The 22,132-nt window shown below is 34.0% G+C and overlaps 3 protein-coding genes across 3 annotated transcripts in view; all 3 read left to right on the top strand.

The window, feature by feature from the left end:
• LOC105348174 (uncharacterized) overlaps positions 1-6,340 on the top strand; it is a 9,372-nt gene extending 3,032 nt beyond the window's left edge. Inside the window, exons 3-9 of the mRNA XM_011457501.4 lie at positions 1-671; positions 1,592-1,760; positions 2,359-2,495; positions 2,901-3,075; positions 3,361-3,421; positions 5,372-5,431; positions 5,676-6,340. The exon at positions 1-671 is cut by the window's left edge and continues 1,120 nt beyond it. Coding sequence (XP_011455803.3) covers positions 1-671; positions 1,592-1,760; positions 2,359-2,495; positions 2,901-3,075; positions 3,361-3,421; positions 5,372-5,431; positions 5,676-6,191 — 1,789 coding nt within the window. The 3' untranslated portion in view covers positions 6,192-6,340. The remainder of the gene's footprint in view (positions 672-1,591; positions 1,761-2,358; positions 2,496-2,900; positions 3,076-3,360; positions 3,422-5,371; positions 5,432-5,675) is intronic.
• The window catches only part of LOC105345161 (uncharacterized), a 116,003-nt gene extending 103,723 nt beyond the window's left edge, over positions 1-12,280 (top strand). The window contains exon 11 of the mRNA XM_066071469.1: positions 12,248-12,280. Within this exon, the coding sequence (XP_065927541.1) occupies positions 12,248-12,280 (33 nt within the window). The remainder of the gene's footprint in view (positions 1-12,247) is intronic.
• On the top strand, positions 7,907-10,777 carry LOC105348165 (uncharacterized). Its single transcript, XM_011457490.4, has 4 exons — positions 7,907-8,067; positions 8,993-9,158; positions 9,690-9,835; positions 10,625-10,777. The coding sequence occupies exons 1-4, from the start codon at positions 8,034-8,036 to the stop codon at positions 10,711-10,713; spliced, it is 435 nt and encodes a 144-aa protein (XP_011455792.3). The 5' UTR covers positions 7,907-8,033; the 3' UTR covers positions 10,714-10,777.
• Positions 12,281-22,132: the final 9,852 nt, after the last annotated feature.

Below are 22,132 nucleotides of genomic sequence, written 5' to 3'. Positions count from 1 at the left end.
AGACGGGTGGCATTCTAGTGACTCGGATTCAGACTCGTTGGATTTTAGCAGAAGTCGACCTTATCATAGTGGTAGAACACCAAAGAAAAGATACTCCAAGGAAAGCAAATCAAGTCCCAGCTCGGAGGTGAATTCAAAGTTAGACAACTCTAACAAGCCTGTATTACAGCTGAACTCCGACTCAGAAAGTAATCATTTAGATGTCAAACAAGCACAAGGACAACATCAGTTTCCGATGACCTTGCCTCCGAAAAAATATCCTGAAGAAGATCCTGCAAAATTCCACTATGGTCTCTTCAATCAGATACACAATCAGATTTTGTGGAATTTGAGTAACAGAAGTTTAGAAACTTGGAGAAGTACTCCCGATTCTCATCCTCATACATTTGTGGACAGTTTTCCCTATGGTGGCCACCATTCTTTCCCCTCAAACAGTCCTCATGTTTCCCCACCTAGGGCATCCTCTCTTTACCACGAACATGCAAAATCTGACTCCGAGTATATGTACAGGTGTTCACTGTGTTCATTTGGGTGTAACAAAATTCAGGAGTACAAGACTCATTTTGAGTCCCAACATGAGCAAGGAAGTTCCATGAGTGACCAAGGGCCAATGTATGGCAGCGAAGGAAAGGAATTGTGGAAGGTGAACAAAATCAAGGAACATTTAACAGGTATGTAATGTCGACATTCTACCAGTGCTTTACTGTTTTAGAGTTATTCCCCTTTGAACACAATCAAAATCCAAACAAAATAACCGTATACATGTTTAACAATATTATCTGAAATACTCTTTTCCACTTACTTCGAGTATCTGACAAAGCTGTTTTAAAAATAAACATGTAAATAATGCAAAAAAAAACAACTACTCAACAAACATTAGTTTTCACCTTTTCTTTTCAAATTGCATAACACTTGATTTTCAAATCAATACCCATGCATATCTCATATATTTGAGGAATTGATTAATCAGTGTTAACCACGTAGGGACAAAGTTTAAAAGTACAGATCAGTAGATCAGAATAGATATTATATGTCGCACAGCAGTACGGCTCCTCCCTGATGTCTAGACGTCTGTCGTTATAATCTAGTTGCATACTTTCTAGACGCTGGAACCATGTGATTAGCTGATAGTCAGAAGTCAGCTGTCTCGACCAGCCAGTGAGCTAACTTCCCTTATGCAACATCAAAGCTCCAGATTATGTCTCTAGCTCTATACCATAAGGAAATAAAATTACATACAAAATATTTTTTTGTATCATAAAAGGATGAACTATGACAATAGATTTAAATTTTTTTTTTTTTTCTAAATATGGATGTACTTTGGTACATGTGTTTCTATAAGAACCAAGAAAAAGAAATTTAATTTGAATATTAAACAAATATACTGGCATGAGAGAGAGAGAGAGAGAGAGAGAGAGAGAGAGAGAGAGAGAGAGAGAGAGAGAGAGAGAGGTTTTCATGTAATATTTATTCAGACATGATAGAAATATAAATAAAAGAAAGTAAGGGGAATAGCAATCTGTTGAAATTCTAAGTGTATATGTATTCTGACCTTGTATTAATATGATGCCTTTGATTTTTAACATTGTAGATATGATATGTCTGTTCCCGAAAGGAAATGTTTCCCGAGACTTACTCTTACAAAAGATAAGTTCAACAGCCCAGCTTTCGGAGGCCGTTCACTGGGGTCCTGCATGTAATCGGGCTGTGCGGGAAATCTTCCCAGATACTCTAGCACAGAGAAAAGGGAAGTTCAAAAAGTATCCTTTTTCACTCAAGTATTAGAAGTTTTAACATGCAAACATGTTCATCTCCTCGGAATGTTCTATACTATGGTAACCCTTTATTTTATTCTTATCACATAATCATTTCCTCCCCAAAAAGATTGTAGTGCTTAATATTATAACACTTTTAAAATTATATATGTACTTATATATTACAAGTGAAATAAGTACCAGTACACATGAAAAGATAAATGCTGGTACATGTAATATTAAGGTGGAATACTACATCAAAATTTTATTTTATGGATCGTTAGAATATCGTTTCTGGAGCAAGATTGCATTGTTCAAAGAAGGATATATGCACTTAAATTTTTTATATAAATGTTTTTGTATTTTTTACGAAAAGGTGGAAAATCTGTTTTGGTTGCAAGTAACGCACTGTAGAGTTTAAAATTTGATGTGAATAAATGCATAATATGAATATCTAATTAACCATGACCAGTAATGTCAACAAGATGTTTTAAATTTTTTAATAAATAATTATTTATGTAAATAAAAAAAGCTTTCAGAGGTAGTTACTTCCCTTTGGACAGTGCAGCTACGACTATACTATATCTCCTTAATTTCTAAATAGAACTTACTTTTTTGGAGTGTCCTTTATTGAACAAGTTCAGGAGCCAGCTGATGAACTCAGTGACCCTGAGCTAATGCAGTACCAGCCACTAAGGGACATGTCTCAGGATCTTGAAAAAATTCTCGAGCATCTGCACAGTAAGTGAGAGGTACCGAGAAGGTATACAGGGTATCTCAGAGCAATCTCCTATAACAGATGTGTATTTGGACACAATTTCAAAGTTTCAATCTTTCTATAACATATTAATTTAAAAAATAAAACTTTACTTGGAGAGGGGTTTGTGTGCGGTTGTATTTTGTTCCGCCTTTCTTCAAATCCTTTACTTAGCTTTAGATCCTAGAAATTTACTGATAAAACTGATTCATATTAAAAAAACAAAAAAAAACTGGCTAATTCTGCTAGCTCTCTGCACACAAACAAATTAAAAGATAATGTAACAATATATGAAACAACCTGTTGGGTAAAAAAAAAAAATTGTGAGGTACCCGTAAAAAAAACCTCATCATTTAACCACCACCATATTTTTTTCTTTTTTTTTCCAGATGTAGTGGAGTTTTCAGAAGATGGGGACTGCTCCATTTCTAGGGATGACCTACTGACAGTTTTACACAAACGCATTGATGAGCCTGATGTTCTGTACTGGGGCATGCAGTGTAACAGGGCAATCCGCATCGTCTTCCCATCTGTAATTATCAAACGCAAGGGAAAGTTCAAGACATATCCTTTCATAAAAATTGTATTGTTCTGAAGAATACATCAAGACATGGTTTTGTGTTGTTGCAATAATATTTTTGACACAGTAAAACAAGTTAAGAACTTCATTAGTCAAAATTGGACAAAGTTGGGCAAATTGGCAACTAAAGCCACATGCCTGTCTTTTTCTTCATACTCTTAATTGTTGATTTCTGAATGTTTTCTCTATATATGCTTTTGCATTGGTATTCTATTTCAGTGTGCCAAATATTTTGTGTTAATTTCAATGTTTTTCCTTAACTTGGTTACTACGGTGTATCAAGGTGTAGAATTCAAAGACGAAGCCAAAACAGAAATCCGCCAATTGCCGGTAAGTTTGACATTCAATCAATGCCAATATATATAAAGAACTAAGAAATCTACAATGTTAACAGGCTTTGATTTTGTATTTTGTAGCAGTTCCTTAATTATCATAGAACCATTTTTACAAGACCTTGGACTTTTGGTTGGATGTAGCTATCTATTTCTTGCGTCAAAACAAGTTGAAAATGACGTGGTTTCAAGTGAAATATGCACCGACTGCTAGTCTTAGCTCAAAAGCCAGTCAAATCTTGTTGATTTCAAAGAGCAATGGCTGAATGGCCAGCAATGAAATAGACAGGCCTACGTCACATTGCTGTTTGACACATCTACCCAAAGTCCAAGCTCTTGTTAAAATGGTTCTAAGTCGTTTAGACAAGACTGACACAGTTGTCTTTCATTTTGTGTAGATTTCCCTTTTCAATACAATGCTAAATACAGTACATTTGTACTTGCCATTTTTTGTAGCTATCTTTTGATTTTACAGTGCTATCATGTTCTATTTGTAATGTTGTAGCTATTTCTTTACTTAACAATGGAAACATGCTATACTGTAGATTCTATATTGAACATGAAGGAATTTTAAATATTCATGTTAAAAGTTAAGAGAAACACCCTGTTTTTTATTTCATACAATACTAACTATCATGCTTTACTTAACAAGTATCTTTATTGGCTATCCTTTTACGATACAAAGCTGAAGTGCTATACTTACATGTATTATCGTTTTACTAACAGCGTGCCAGTTTGCTTGCCGGGCGTGCTAAAATTTTGTACGCTGATTATCATATTACTCATCAATTGGTTGTTTGATTTCATTGAAGTTAATACTAATTTGCATATCAAGCACAGAACCCAGAAACGCACTGACAAATGACATTACATAATTTTTGGGTAGTGAATATGAACACGTGGACAGTCCAAATCTTGTTGTTTGTTAAATTTATTAAATATATATGCCTAGAAATAAGTGATTTATAGTAGTATGCCTACACCATTTTACTCGGACCTCCTTGACGGGGTCTTCTGCATATGGTACTAACAGTTACATACCATTTCATCAATTTTCATATCGGTAACAAAACGCTAGAAAGGGGAAGATAAACAATGTATTCAATTGAAATAAACGTCCTCAACCGTTTTTACTTGTTTAACGAACGTCGCATTAATCGAATACTCCCCGGTAAATCTATTTATACTGGGAGCGGAAGCGCTCTTGCATAAAATAACCAGTCTTGAAGTAAATTAAATATTGCGGAAACTATCGGATATTAACAAAGTTAAAACCTAAAAAAATAAATTTAACAAACAACAGGCTTTGGACTGTCCACGTGTTCATATTCACTACCAAAACATCATGTAATGTCATTGGTCAGTGCGTTTCTCGGTTCTGTGTTTGATATGCAAATTAGCATTCACATCAATGAAATCGAACAACCAATCGGTGAGGAATATAATAATAAGCGTACAAAATTTTAGCACAGCCCGACAAGCAAACTGGCACGCTGTTAGTAAAACAATAATATAATTAATAGCTATCTCTTTTCATTATTCATTAGAACAAACTTACTTAACCAGTAATTTTGAAGATGTCCTATTACAAGTACATTACAATGTTAAAATGCTATACTTGTCTTTTTGTATATATGCATGTACATTTCAATCTTAGAAATTCATACCAGTGCATATATGATTTTTAGCTGTCTTTTTAACAATACTAAATATGCTACATGTATACTTGTCATTTTGTAGCTTAGTATTAAGAATGAAAAGTTAAAATTCTTTATTGGTCATTTGTCGTTATCCTTTTACAATACAGACATGCTTTAATGAAATGCTGAAGTGCTTTACTTGTTATGATGTAGCTATCACTGCAATTTACAATGCACAATATATACTTGTAATTTGCAGTTCTGTCCTTTTGCATAACAATGCTAAATGCGATTCTTGTCATTTGTAGCTATCATTGTCAAACAGGAGAGGGCGACCAAGGAAGATAAGCTCAGAAGATTCAGGCGAGGTTAGCACTTTTAGATTCCTTTTACCTTTAGCAACCAAAAAGTAACATGTTTTAAATGAATAAGTTTGAAATGTATTGAAAAGTACTTCATTGAATATTTTGATGTTTGTCGATAGAAGAAGTTATTGGACTCAATAAGCTGTAATGCAGAAATACAACTGTATTTTGCTGTTCAGTTTAAAGTAATTGTTTTCATGCACACAAAGTTGAATGTAGATTATCATGGCAATGATTTCTTTTGCAGTTGTATCAAATGGGAATGAATTGGACGGATGCCATCCGAACAGGGCACAGCGAGACGTACAAAATGTACACCAACCTCCACATTCCAAAACTTCCCTCCAGTGAGCCCCCTCCAGTGACGCGGGGGTGGGGACCTTCCATATCTTATCATGAAGCAGACGATTCACATAAACTCAATCAACCCTTAAATTCTACAATTAATAACGAAAATCTCAAAATGGCAAAACAATCTCAGTTGAAAACTGAACTCGATAGAAAAGAGAGGGAGGACAATTCTCTGTCTTGTGACGTCACACTTGATACTCATGGCATTCAAGATTCTCCAAGAGACTCAAAAAGAAACCACGCCTCCCTTAGTGAAAACGAGGCTGACAGTGAAGAGGATGTCTCCAGCAAAAAGCCGCCATTGCTTAGTCGCAGCGATCGAGAGGATGGTATTTGCGACGAAAATACCGACGAAGATGCAGACGACGAAGAGAGTATTGGGCCAGGCATTGAAGACAAAGATATTGAATGAAGGACATCGCTGGTCTTCACCGTATATTTATAGACTGAGTGGAGGATGTTCATAATAAGTTATTGTTGTGATTTATTTTTTGTTTGTTTGTTCTTAGTCATGCAGGAGATTTATTGACGCAAAATTATTAAAAAGTGCTATTTTTCTGATGAAGTCTTAGAGTTATTCTGACGTCTGTAAAGAAAGGGGTGAACTTTGTGGTAAGCAATTCTTTTGATTGATTGCTATAGTGACACACTGATGCACAAATTTTTGTTATATAAACAATTTTGTTTAAACGTATCCAACACAATACTCATATTTTCGGTAATTTAGACTTTTAAAAAAACATTTTGGTCAAAATTAACGAGACTGGATTTGAAAGAGAAAAATAACACTGAGTAATTTAGTCTAGGATAGAAGGTAATATTTCTGATTTGCATTGCCTTTGCTATCAACAAATTACTGCGACATACAAGTAGCGTCCACCATGAGCAAGCGGCCTGTCCGAATTCTCCCTTGTTGCTTCCCTATTTAAAGAATTTCCGACTCAAGCTCTCGGCTTAATTTGCTATTAGATTGTAATTTACTGTTATTAAATACTTGGCATTTTCCTCATGCATATACAACATAAAAGCATCAGTCCTTCCGCACACTGTTCTGAGCAGCCTTTTTTCAGTCGCTTCATACTTGTTTCCTTTCTCCCTCTAAATAGGGATCTTTATCTTTGATCGGACGTTTATCATGGAGATTTCATTCAGCACCGTGACATGTTACGTCTTTTGATTTTCAATCATGTTTACCACAAAAGATCGCAAAGCAAATTCATTTAAAATTCGTTTTAAGTTTTACCGATACAGTCATACACTGTCACTTTCTTACATGTAATGCTGTTTGCGGACGGTGTGAAGGTATCTTGGTTAGCTGTCGTACCACGATCAGACGTCTACGTCGTTTTGACTGTATTCTTTAGTGTGTTCGGTGCTTGCTGTCTGGGCTGCGTACAAGATCGCTTTCAAGGAGTGTCAACTTCAACTGTTACCCTTCCAAACAGTCACTATTTATTTTATTATACTGAATGTCTTACTTTTAGAGAAATTTTTACTGCTTTTATATAGAATTGACATGAATTCTACTGCGAACCGTACGCGCATAATTTACGCGCATGTAACAATTCGTTGTGTTACCCGTTGCCAAGTGTGTTGCTAACGCTGAGGGTAATAGAACGGATTATAAACTGCGTTTAAACCAATCAGATTTCAGTATTTAACATGAAAGTATAACAATACATGTAGCTACATGTAGTTAGCTGCAACAATCTTGAACGCAGTCCTCTCGTCAGGGTTGACGGGAAACCGCTTCCTGGACTAGCCTGTCCGCTAGAGGCAGAAGTCCCAGAAGCGTGAACACTTGCCTCGGCGGAACCCATTCGTTACATTGTTACACAGGTTGAAAACATTGTAACGGATTGAAACCTTGTAGGTAGCTTATCACGGGCTCATATGAAGTACATTATTTAGTTTATAGTTATAATGGTTACAAAATGATTTTATAATTACTGGTTTTTCGGTACATACATGTACACATGGTAATTTAGATTTTTAGGAACTCTTTTTGAACAAAGGATAAACCTCGCCATGACAAGCTCAAAGAAAGAAGGAAAAAAATCCCCCTTGTTACATATCCTTGAAAACTTATAACTTGGATTAGCTAGAATTTCACAATTTCTTATCAATGTTGCATATCATGTAATTCGAGGAATTACTAGGGAATGAATTGTCAGTGAAATTTGATAAGAAGTGCAGGTGCTATAACTCTATAAAGTGGACCTACAGACAGGACGCAGTCTGAAGCTTTCCTAATATGATGCTCATCTGTATCATTGTTTCGCTTTTGGGTAAGTTCGATTCCCGTTGTCTTTATGTTTTGAAACACTAAAGGATGCGCGGATAAAAAAGTTATTTATTTATTGGAAATCCCACGCATTCTTTGTTTATATCAAAGAGCACCATAAATTTAGGTAATTCAAATAAAGCTATATTGACGTTTTATTTAAAGAATATACTAATAGAATTCAAAAATATGCAAGTATAATCTAATTTTAAAAAAAGAGAATGTTGAAAAATTAAGAAAAGTCATTAGTTGATTTAAAATCTATTCGCAATAGCTGTTTAAGATCTAACAGGGTCTGTGAATTTCTAATCGATTTTGTTTTGGACTCATACTGGAAGCCAAGGACATTTCTGGTTCCTCGTATTTAAGCGCATGCAGTTAGATATCACAGTATCTACTCTTAGATTCAAAATACATACACTGCATTACATAATCTGTAATATATTCAATATTTCTAATGCAAGATAAAGTTATGAATTGCAAACACTTTTCTCAATTGAAGAGAGAAAATTGGTCTTTTTTCATTGGAACTTTTGCTCAATAAGATTTTCTTTGGAAAAAAAATAAAATGAACCTTTTGATGAAAATGAAACAGATCAATTTTTATTTCAAAATTTTATAACCATTTTCCACCTGTAAATGAAAAATTCTTTAAAAAAAAATACAGTAAAACACGGTTATAGCGAACCCGCTTATAATAAATTGACGCTTACAGTGAATTCAATTTCATTTCCCGTGGCTTTATTACCATCTTCGCTAGCCAAGAGAAGCGGATCGTAAACCCTTGGCTAGCGAAGATGCTTTATTACATGTTGTAAACTAGTTACGCTTATAACGAAGCAAAATAGCCCGTCCCTGCCACTTCGTTATAAACGTGTTTTACAGATGCCAAAAAAAGTGCAAAAGACGAAAATTGTTTTATTTTTTAGCGCATTTGATATCTGCCGACGAATGCTTTGGAAAAGTTGACGGCGTGTACGAGGTTGGCTGTCGGTCCTATGTCGTCTGCCACAACCAGCACGGAACCATCCATAACTGTCCGGACCCTCCAGCCACCAATACCGTCTTCAACTCCAATACAAAAACATGTGACAAGTAAGATGCGAATGCGTTTCACTTATCCAATCAATAGCTACGAAGTATTACTAACCACATACAGTATTTGTTTGCGGCAGGTCCCTATGTTCGGGTTGAAGTCAAGTTTTCTGCTTTTAAAAATCCCCAGTTAAGTACTTTAGATTAAGCATGGTCTCTTGAACGGGGTTTCCAACGGTCTTACATGTATCGAAATTTGAACCCCGAACAACGGTTAACGGTATGACACAGATGAATGTCATATAGTTTTTAGTTGGATTTTTTAAACAGAATAATGGGGAATAATGACCCATGGTGCTCCATCAGATGTTTTAAGTTTTCACTATCATTAGCACTTTGCGAGGTACCAACCAAAATTGGCCCGAAATGATGGACGGCTTAAATTGGATGGACCAACCCCTTGCCCCTGTTGCTTTTAAAGTGAATATAGAGACTATTTCTGTCAGGGCGATGTATGTTATTCGACAATTAAAAGAAAAAACTAAATTTTTTATGCTTCCATTTGCTAGTACTTAATATCTTGCTTTGCAGTCCTTCAAGGGTACCCGCCCCCTGCGGTATGTGGCAGGACTGTACTCTGTTAGCGGACAAGAGATACGCCGATATAACCAGGAACTGCACCTCTTACTACACATGCCACGGAGGGACGTACTTTGGACACAATTTCTGTAACCCAGGTATGTATCACACTTTTACCGAGACAGGGGAAAACGTGATTGTATATATGTAAAATTAAAAATTCCTCAAATTGAATTTTTTTCGAGCAAAAATTGAATTTTTTTTTTTTTAAATTAAGAATTTTTTATCACCGTAATTGTTAGAAGTAGCTTGTCATTACTTCTTGTATTCATATTTCTGATCAAAGCATAGCTATTTGCAGTACTCAATATATTATTTTCTATTATAAGTACTGTAGTACCTTATCTATACAACACATGCTGACAAGGGTGGCAATGAAGGTTAATCATAAAAGAGTCTCGCGCACACAAAAGCATGAACTATTAATACTGCAATGATTGTCCAATACCGTAGAAAGAATACTATACAAATCCATAGTTCGTTATTTTTTTTTCCTATAGAAAAAGTTCATACATAGAAATTATCATTGAAAGAACAAGATAAGCGTCACATACATGTACATGTATTTTGAACACCACGTTTGTTTCAAGTACTTTTGCGTATTTAGAACAGATACGATTTTGCCATTTGGTTATTCTATTATAAAATCATATATCATAAGAAACCCCATCGATTTTATTTAGCGTGCCGGATATAGAAACAAAAGAAAAACAAGAAAAGAAGAAAAAAAAAACCCAGTACATAATGAAAACTATTTGACTTACTTCCCTGTTTAACAATAGATTTCAATATAAAACCTACTCGGAGGCAGTTTTGATATCTCCAAAAAAAAAAACACCCCACAATTATTTTCAAAAATTGGTAGAAATTGTTTGATTTTCTTTCAGGTGTCGTCTTCGATGAAGTCATGCAGATTTGCAACTGGCCCCAGAATGTAGCTCCACCTTGTGGTACAAGGGGAACGAAGCGCAGATAACTTACGTCATGTGAATAATGAATGTATTCTCGATATATATACAATAAAATAATTTTTTATGTAATGTGTATGTCTTTTGTATTGCTTTGGACAATAATATAGTTTACATCCAACTGTATCAACAACTGTGAAAATATATCATGGGAAAAGACGACCAATGAATGAATTGAATTTGTATTAGATTCACAAGATATAATACAAAAGAATTCGAGACTGGTAGAGAACATGCCGGTGTTTTGGAGGATATTGAACACTTACCATAAATTATAGTAAGACATTGAATCTGTTGCTCATGAAGATAAAACAATTCAAATTTCAAGAAAAAGAAAACAAAATAATATACAGTTATACTTTTTTATGTGTTCGTTTACAGACCCCCCCCCCCCAAAAAAAAAGCAAATTCGATGTTGACTGGTCTACCATTCTAACCTCGATGGAACGGTTGTGTGCGACATGAATGGCAGGTTGCTATTGCACCTCTGGGAAAGGGGGGAAAAATCCCCAGTTGTTAACTGGAACTCGGACAACCTATAATTTTTTTTTAAAAATATTGGACCTTCAGAGAGAAAAAATTACCATCGGCAAACGATGTTTGTGGTTTCTATTAAAGATTACCTCACAAAAAATCATATAAAATAATGTTCTCATTTTTGTAAAATAGTATTTCAAACAAGATTCTTTATCGTTTCATCAAATAATTAATTGGTGTGTTGAGTCAACGTAATGAAACAAAATCGAAATAACGGAGTTATTTGACTAACTAGGAATTAAGAAAAAGCCAGAGTTATGAAGTGGTTATAGAAATCCAACTAATCGTTTTCATTACGGTGTTAACATTGTAACTGTCTATTTCTTGCATAAAAAGTTAAAAATGACGCTGGATACGAGTTAAATGTGAATAGATTGGGTAGTCTTGGCTCAAAAGGCAGACAAATATCTTGTTGATTTCAAAAAGCCATGGCTGAGTGGCAAGCAATGAAATAGACAGGCATCCGGCACATTGCTGTTTGACACAACTACTGTACATAGCTCTTGGTAAGATGGTTCTATATAATATCACAATGTGTCTTCTACTGTATCATTTCCATAATTTTTGTAAAATGAAGACATACAGAATAAGAATGACACCAAAATCAAACACAAAAGACGCTTTTATAGATAAAACCCCTGTTGGTAAAGAACTATATGTTCTCCTCTTTAGATATACAATGTACATGAATACGTTTTAATCCATTTTCACATCAATGTAGTTGAAAAATGATAAGCCATCATCTACAAAACGCACGTAATAAAATTTATATCAAGAATTGGTTAGTCTCCATTGACAAAGCCGATAATTATTAGCATAAATTTGTATATTGTAGTGTAGTTTCTACATTCTTTAATGTGCTAGTTGGTATATTGCACACCTCTCAAATACGATATAAAGGCTAAAAGAAAGTTTAATTCAATCTAATTAAAAGCAAGACAAAACACACATATTATAACATCTTAGAAAGCCTATCATATGACCTATTAATATAATTTTTTTAAGCCATTTGCACACTCTTTCATTCAAAGACGTTAACAAACAATGAGACCCCAGATTTTGCGAACCTGTAAAAATAGAATGAAGATTTAGATCAATTTCATTTTTTTTGATAATTAGATTCGTTAAAACGAATTCGAAAATTTTTGTTTCATCAGAAAAAAAAATGCTTTGAATGGTCCTCGATGGACTCGAATACTTAAAATCAAAAGATCCTCGGGATCAATTTATTAGGTATTAGTGATACACGTTTCTATGCCTTACGGTTTAAAAAAAGTAGCAATAACAAACAGTTCACGCATTGATGGTCATCGACTGGGATTAAAATGATCGATTTAAACAAAACTTGATAAGACTTGTGCGTAAGTCTTTTAAAAAAATCAATTGTTTATTAGGGAGAAGAACATTAAAAAATAAAAACAGCAGAAAAACAATTCGTAAAGGTTTTATCAAAAGAAGATGGAAATTGTGAGGGAATTTGATTAGAACTTCTATCATTCTGTAAAGCGGACCAAATAGGCCAAGAGTAGTCTGAAAGCTTTGGTTTTTTAGTGGATAAGTTAATTATGATTTAATTTTTGAAGGTCAAATAAACAATAAAAAAAGCCTAGCAGAGAAGGAGAGAGAGAGAGAGAGAGAGAGAGAGAGAGAGAGAGAGAGAGAGAGAGAGGGGGGGGGGTGGGCTAGCGCGTTATGAAAATTTGTTGGCACTCCCCATTGCAGTAATGAGACCACATCTTTCAAAAATAATGATTTATTGCTTTATTTACGTTTTTTTAAATTCATTTCCTTTCGTCAATTATGATTTATTTTTAAAAACCTCTGCCTTTTTCAACGAGTAATGCGCAATTAACGGAAGAGCCACTGGAACAGCCGAATTATGGGGACAAAAATAGTGCACAGCACTTTGAATTCTTATAATACAATATTGTTTTTCATTCTATAATTTGATGAATATACTTTTGATTAGCTGCAGATCTGTAGCTCTCTGGTTGAAAAAATTCGGATAGACAAACCAGAGAGCTACAGTCCCAAGCGTTGTAAAAACCTCCGATTTACGCCGCCGTTTTTGTGTCGCTCGCTTCGGGAATTATATCCGACTTTAAAAGCATTCAACCGCCTAAAAAATTGGATTTATTAATTAAACATATAGTTTACCCTAACTCTGCTAACTTTGTTTTCCTTTCAATGGTTCACAACGGCCATCCTTCGCCTTGGAATGTCATCGTTTTAAAAAACTCGCCTTATGACAACCATGTTTACCTAGTAGCGAGATCTCGGGTGCGTCGATTTACCCAAATGGACCCAAATGAACCCAAATGGACCCAAATGGCGATTAAAGTGGAAAACAATTATAATAAAATCCTTATTACTAATATTATCACTTGTTTTAGTCATTTCATGGGGTTGTTAGCCGTTATTAAGAAAAATAAAGATCCAAATGGCGACCCAAATGGCGATTCAAGCGGAAAACAATTATAATAAAATCCTCATAATTTAGGGAAATTTGGAAAAATAAAAGCCGAAGGTCCAAAACAATAATTAAAATTATTTCAGTATATATTTAAAAATTGTTTTTGAAAAATAAAGATGAGCATTTTATCTCCATTTGTAAAGGTATATAATGTATGTAATTATATTCAAATAATATAAATATATATATTATATAAAAATAAAACAACTTTTTAAAATAATTTTAATTATTATGAGGATTTTATTATAATTGTTTTCCGCTTGAATCGCCATTTGGGTCGCCATTTGGGTCTTTATTTTTCTTAATAACGTCTAACAACCCCATGAAATGACTAAAACAAGTGATAATATTAGTAATAAGGATTTTATTATAATTGTTTTCCACTTTAATCGCCATTTGGGTCCATTTGGGTTCATTTGGGTCCATTTGGGTAAATCGACGCACCCGAGATCTCGCTACTAGGTAAACATGGTTGTCATAAGGCGAGTTTTTTAAAACGATGACATTCCAAGGCGAAGGATGGCCGTTGTGAACCATTGAAAGGAAAACAAAGTTAGCAGAGTTAGGGTAAACTATATGTTTAATTAATAAATCCAATTTTTTAGGCGGTTGAATGCTTTTAAAGTCGGATATAATTCCCGAAGCGAGCGACACAAAAACGGCGGCGTAAATCGGAGGTTTTTACAACGCTTGGAACTGTAGCTCTCTGGTTTGTCTATCCGAATTTTTTCAACCAGAGAGCTACAGATCTGCAGCTAACTTTTGATATACTATGAAATTAATCAATTGAATTCATTTGACTGTTGAAAAAATATTTACATCAATGAAATATCAGTCAGCGTAAGTATAACATCATGTCGTGATCCGGTTTGAAGTCGCGAGGAGAGTCGGTCATGTTCTTCGAGAAATACTATAGGAAGACTGTATTCATACGCACCAGATTTGGTGATTGGGTCTTCTGTGTTATGCTTAAATATTACTCAAATCAATAAGCGCAATTTAAATGGAGGAAAGAAAGTGAATGTAAATATACATGTTTATCAGTTCTAATGTATTTGTCTTGCGAAGTGTTCAACTAATTTATAATGAGAAGTGTATCACGGATAGATAGGATTATATAAGTATTACCAAGGGTATAGTAATCACTGTATCATCGGGATGTAAGTAGTGTTCACCTTGTTTCCCGAGGCTTTCCTAAGTGTTTACAAAATCGGAAGGCATCGGGAACCAGACTTATCGTGTGTTCTGAGCCAAGTGAGTTGTGTTTAGCCCGGTAAGTAGTGTTCCCCGATTCGGGTAGTCGACAGCGACCCTGGTTTCCGATGCCTTCCGAAGTGCTTGTATCATCGGAAGGCCTCGGGAGTTTGGCTAAATCAGGGTTCTGTGCCCAGGGAGTAGTGTTCACTGATTGGGTAGTCCACAGCCTAGTTAGTGGTGGTCAACGACCAAGCGACACTAGTTATCGAAGCCTTCCGAAGTGATTGCACAATCGGATGGCATCGTTAGCTTGGATTGATCAGGCTCCCGTGTCCAGTGAGTAGTATTCACTGATTCGGGTAGTTCACAGCCTAGTGCTTGCACAATTGGAAGGCCTCGGGAGCTAGGCTGGATCAGGCGTCCCTAGCCCAGTGAATAGTGTTCACCGATTCGGGTGTTACAAGCCTAGTGAATAGCTTTAACTGATCAAGCGTACAATGGTTCCCGAAGCCTTCTGATTTGTTTGCCACAATCGGAAGGCTAGATCAGGCCTCGAGGTTATAACCTTTTTTCTATTATAGTACAAACTCATACTCCAAATTGTGTACCGAATTGTACTCCAAATCTTACTCGTACAAAAATTATTTCATTATATACTCTGTGTACAAAGCGGCGATTTTCCGGGTAAGGTATGGAGCTTACTCAAAGTCGTTCATAAAATATTAAATCTTAACAAAATGTCGTGTAAAGAAAATAGATCATTACATCTTCTCACATTGATGTGTTTTACGCTATAATTTTATTATTATCAAATGTATTAATGAGGATAGACGAACTACAACAAACATTATCTAAGTAACGTTTAGATACGAGGGTCAATAAAACAAATACGAAGACAATGTCGCTGTATGTCATATAGTTTTCATGAAAGTCATAACTAGCACATTAAAGCATGCACAAACATTAATTTCATTGATATGTGAAGTTTTGTTACATTTGTTGAAAATGTAGTTTTATTAACTGACTTCAACACTCAACAGCAGCATGATTTGTCACCACGGAGCACGGTTAGGTGTAAACATGTCACGACGATGTATTTACAATTTGTTAAATACCCCATATTTATTTAAGTATTTACAGTTTGTTCATTACCTCATATTCATTTCAGACCTATTATATAATATTAATAATAATAATAATAATAATAATAGTTTATTTCCAATTTTGGGCCCAGAGGGCATACAAGGTTACAGATATTAGATAGAAATGCCTAAAAGAGAGATTCTACATATAAAAATAGTCCATACACCTACATGAACTTGTAACAGCCGGGCAAATGTACATCAGTATGTCAAAACATATGAACAATGTGCATATAATAAATAGTCATAAAAGTAGTTTGTACAAATATAAAGATAGTATCATGAGTTGTGTAAGTATTTCACCGGTCATTTAGATCTCAAAGTATCAATGCTTTCAAAAAAGACAGAATCTGCCTTTTTTGAAAGCATTGATCAGAAATTCACTTAACTTTGTAAGTATTGTTTTGTCTTCATTCGACATTAACCAGATAAATTTGTCTTTCTTTGTTAAAAGTATAAAGTTTTTGTTGAGTATTGAGACATAATGGAAAAATGAATTTCTTTCTTCTTTAAATAATGGACATTCAGTAAGAAAGTTACTTTCATCTTCTACACAATTTTGGTTACATAATAAACATGTCCTTTTGTTTCTTTCAAAAGGAATTCGTTGACCAGTATTATTTTTTGCAAATTCATATCTACCTCTTTCAACTCGTAAGTCATGTGCACTTATTCTGAATCTACAAAGTATTATATGTAGTGTCTTTCCTACTGCATTTTAAAACGACCTTTTCGACTTAGTATTTTACTTGCTCCCAATTGATCGAAAATCAAGTCATTTTTATTTATTTATTTTTTTAACTGTGTAACTCTTCGTTCACAATAGAGGAAAATCTAGGATGTAGGATGACGTTATTCACTATTCGACAAAATATATACAGTACTGATAATCTAAGTCCAATTCACAGTTTACGTCATCTATAAAAATAGTATGATATTAAAAAACAAATGCGCAATTAATCAAAGTGCATTCTCACAGCTTGTATCGATGTTTTTTTCAGAGTTCAACTCATCCTTTTATAACTTTGGCTGCTTAGGGACGATTTTTTTGGATCAATTTTAATAAGAACTACTTGTCTTTAATAAACGATTTCTGTTTACGTAAACAATATACCCCATCATAATTTGGTCCATAAAATATTACAATTCTAAATTTGGTGTTTAGATATTATATGGTTTTAGGGCCAATTTTTAGAAATTTGACTTTCGAAATTATATGGTTATATGAATATTATATTTGCATACTACAATATTTGACCTCATTTTTTGCAGTTTTAAATTTTAAATAAATAAATATAAAGAGATACATTTTAATTTTTTTAAGCTCAAACCCTAATGGAAATTATTGCTTAATTATGTCTACCAAGTTTTGTGATAATATGACGTTAAGTAAAAAAGCTACGAGAAAAGTCTTCGTATTCATTGATTGGTCTTTGTATATAAGTTCAATAATGTACGAGGGTCAATAAAAAAAAATACGAAGACAATGTGGCTGTCTATCATATGTTTTTAAGTAAAGTAAAACATAACAGATTATTTTATGCGACAAAACCTATTATATTGATACAAAGTCTAATTCCATTTGATGAAAAGGTACTTTTGTTATTCAATTTTAAAAACAACATGGTTTGTCACCACGGCGCACGTTAACGTTGAAAACATAACGTCAAGATGACGCACACACAGTTAATAAAAATACCAATTCTTTTTATAACCCTGAGTCTTTTGTGATTTTCAACATACAATTTAAATTGGCAATATTTCATTTGACATCTAATTTGTTCACATTTGTTCGAAAATCATAAGTTAGTTCCACGAAGTTTTTATTTTTTACCGGATGTCTCTTCGTTTACAATAAGGCTATCCCTGAATGTCAGATGACGTTGTTTATTTTTTAATCAAATATTTACAGATATTCTACTCTCTTTTGTTTTGTTTGATGTTCAAAATACATTATAGCTTTAATATTGCACACCTCTGAAATACGATAAGGCTAAAAGAAAGTTTAATTCAATTTAATTAAACGCAAGACAAAACACACATATTATAACATCTTAGAAAGCCTATTGTATGACCTATGAATATCATTTTTAAGCCATTTGCATAATCTTTCATTCAAAGATGTTAACAAACCATGAGACTACAGATTTTGCGAATCTGTAAAAATAGAATGAAGATTTAGATCAATTTCATTTTTTTTTTTGATAATTAGATTCGTTAAAACGAATTCGAAAATTTGTTTTATCAGAAAAAAATGCTTTGAATGGTCCTCGATGGACTCGAATACTTAAAATCAAAAGATCCTCGGGATCAATTTATTAGGTATTAGTGATACACGTTTCTATGCCTTACGGTTTAAAAAAAGTAGCAATAACAAACAGTTCACGCATTGATGGTCATAGACTGGGATTAAAATGATCGATTTAAACAAAATTAGATAAGACTTGTGCGAAAGTCTTTTAAAAAATCAATTGTTTATTAGGGAGAAGAACATTAAAAAATAAAAACAGCAGAAAAACAATTCGTAAAGGTTTTATCAAAAGAAGATGGAAATTGTGAGGGAATTTGATTAGAACTTCTATCATTCTGTAAAGCGGACCAAATAGGCCAAGAGTAGTCTGAAAGCTTTGGTTTTTAGTGGATAAGTTAATTATGATTTAATTTTTGAAGGTCAAATAAACAATAAAAAAAGCCTAGCAGAGAGAGAGAGAGAGAGAGAGAGAGAGAGAGAGAGAGAGAGAGAGAGGGGGGTTGGGGGGGGGGGGCTAGCGCGTTATGAAAATTTGTTGGCACTCCCCATTGCAGTAATGAGACCACATCTTTCAAAAATAATGATTTATTGCTTTATTTACGTTTTTTTAAATTCATTTCCTTTCGTCAATTATGATTTATTTTTAAAAACCTCTGCCTTTTTCAACGAGTAATGCGCAATTAACGGAAGAGCCACTGGAACAGCCGAATTATGGGGACAAAAATAGTGCACAGCACTTTGAATTCTTTTAATACAATATTGTTTTTCATTCTATAATTTGATGAATATACTTTTGATATACTATGAAATTAATCAATTGAATTCATTTGACTGTTGAAAAAATATTTACATCAATGAAATATCAGTCAGCGTAAGTATAACATCATGTCGTGATCCGGTTTGAAGTCGCGAGGAGGGTCGGTCATGTTCTTCGAGAAATACTATAGGAAGACTGTATTCATACGCACCAGATTTGGTGATTGGGTCTTCTGTGTTATGCTTAAATATTACTCAAATCAATAAGCGCAATTTAATAGGAGGAAAGAAAGTGAATGTAAATATACATGTTTATCAGTTCTAATGTATTTGTCTTGCGAAGTGTTCAACTAATTTATAATGAGAAGTGTATCACGGATAGATAGGATTATATAAGTATTACCAAGGGTATAGTAATCACTGTATCATCGGGATGTAAGTAGTGTTCACCTTGTTTCCCGAGGCTTTCCTAAGTGTTTACAAAATCGGAAGGCATCGGGAACCAGACTTATCGTGTGTTCTGAGCCAAGTGAGTTGTGTTTAGCCCGGTAAGTAGTGTTCCCCGATTCGGGTAGTCGACAGCGACCCTGGTTTCCGATGCCTTCCGAAGTGCTTGTATCATCGGAAGGCCTCGGGAGTTTGGCTACATCAGGGTTCTGTGCCCAGGGAGTAGTGTTCACTGATTGGGTAGTCCACAGCCTAGTTAGTGGTGGTCAACGACCAAGCGACACTAGTTATCGAAGCCTTCCGAAGTGATTGCACAATCGGATGGCATCGTTAGCTTGGATTGATCAGGCTCCCGTGTCCAGTGAGTAGTATTCACTGATTCGGGTAGTTCACAGCCTAGTGCTTGCACAATTGGAAGGCCTCGGGAGCTAGGCTGGATCAGGCGTCCCTAGCCCAGTGAATAGTGTTCACCGATTCGGGTGTTACAAGCCTAGTGAATAGCTTTAACTGATCAAGCGTACAATGGTTCCCGAAGCCTTCTGATTTGTTTGCCACAATCGGAAGGCTAGATCAGGCCTCGAGGTTATAACCTTTTTTCTATTATAGTACAAACTCATACTCCAAATTGTGTACCGAATTGTACTCCAAATCTTACTCGTACAAAAATTATTTCATTATATACTCTGTGTACAAAGCGGCGATTTTCCGGGTAAGGTATGGAGCTTACTCAAAGTCGTTCATAAAATATTAAATCTTAACAAAATGTCGTGTAAAGAAAATAGATCATTACATCTTCTCACATTGATGTGTTTTACGCTATAATTTTATTATTATCAAATGTATTAATGAGGATGGACGAACTACAACAAACATTATCTAAGTAACGTTTAGATACGAGGGTCAATAAAACAAATACGAAGACAATGTCGCTGTATGTCATATAGTTTTCATGAAAGTCATAACTAGCACATTAAAGCATGCACAAACATTAATTTCATTGATATGTGAAGTTTTGTTACATTTGTTGAAAATGTAATTTTATCAACTGACTTCAACACTCAACAGCAGCATGATTTGTCACCACGGAGCACGGTTAGGTGTAAACATGTCACGACGATGTATTTACAATTTGTTAAATACCCCATATATATTTAAGTATTTACAGTTTGTTCATTACCTCATATTTATTTCAGACCTATTATATAATATTAATAATAATAATAATAGTTTATTTCCAATTTTGGGCCCAGAGGGCATACAAGGTTACAGATATTAGATAGAAATGCCTAAAAGAGAGATTCTACATATAAAAATAGTCCATACACCTACATGAACTTGTAACAGCCGGGCAAATGTACATCAGCATATAATAAATAGTCATAAAAGTAGTTTGTACAAATATAAAGATAGTATCATGAGTTGTGTAAGTATTTCACCGGTCATTTAGATCTCAAAGTATCAATGCTTTCAAAAAAGACAGAATCTGTCTTTTTTGAAAGCATTGATCAGAAATTCACTTAACTTTGTAAGTATTGTTTTGTCTTCATTCGACATTAACCAGATAAATTTGTCTTTCTTTGTTAAAAGTATAAAGTTTTTGTTGAGTATTGAGACATAATGGAAAAATGAATTTCTTTCTTCTTTAAATAATGGACATTCAGTAAGAAAGTTACTTTCATCTTCTACACAATTTTGGTTACATAATAAACATGTCCTTTTGTTTCTTTCAAAAGGAATTCTTTGACCAGTATTATTTTTTGCAAATTCATATCTACCTCTTTCAACGCGTAAGTCATGTGCACTTATTCTGAATCTACAAAGTATTATATGTAGTGTCTTTCCTACTGCATTTTAAAACGACCTTTTCGACTTAGTATTTTACTTGCTCCCAATTGATCGAAAATCAAGTCAATTTTATTTATTTATTTTTTTAACTGTGTAACTCTTCGTTCACAATAGAGGAAAATCTAGGATGTAGGATGACGTTATTCACTATTCGACAAAATATATACAGTACTGATATTCTAATTCCAATTCACAGTTTACGCCATCTATAAAAATAGTATGATATTAAAAAACAGATGCGCAATTAATCAAAGTGCATTCTCACAGCTTGTATCGATGTTTTTTTTCAGAGTTTAACTCATCCTTTTATAACTTTGGCTGCTTAGGGACGATTTTTTGGGATCAATTTTAATAAGAACTACTTGTCTTTAATAAACGATTTCTGTTTACGTAAACAATATACCCCATCATAATTTGGTCCATAAAATATTACAATTCTAAATTTGGTGTTTAGATATTATATGGTTTTAGGGCCAATTTTTTAGAAATTTGACTTTCGAAATTATATGGTTATATGAATATTATATTTGCATACTACAATATTTGACCTCATTTTTTGCAGTTTTAAATTTTAAATAAATAAATATAAAGAGATACATTTTAATTTTTTTAAGCTCAAACCCTAATGGAAATTATTGCTTAATTATGTCTACCAAGTTTTGTGATAATATGACGTTAAGTAAAAAAGCTACGAGAAAAGTCTTCGTATTCATTGATTGGTCTTTGTATATAAGTTCAATAATGTACGAGGGTCAATAAAAAAAAATACGAAGACAATG

This window comes from Magallana gigas, chromosome 2 (genome assembly GCF_963853765.1).
Source record: "Magallana gigas chromosome 2, xbMagGiga1.1, whole genome shotgun sequence".
NCBI lineage: Eukaryota > Metazoa > Mollusca > Bivalvia > Ostreida > Ostreidae > Magallana > Magallana gigas.
The sequence above is the reverse complement of the archived record's forward strand: the minus strand, read 5'-3'. Positions and strand labels throughout refer to the sequence as shown.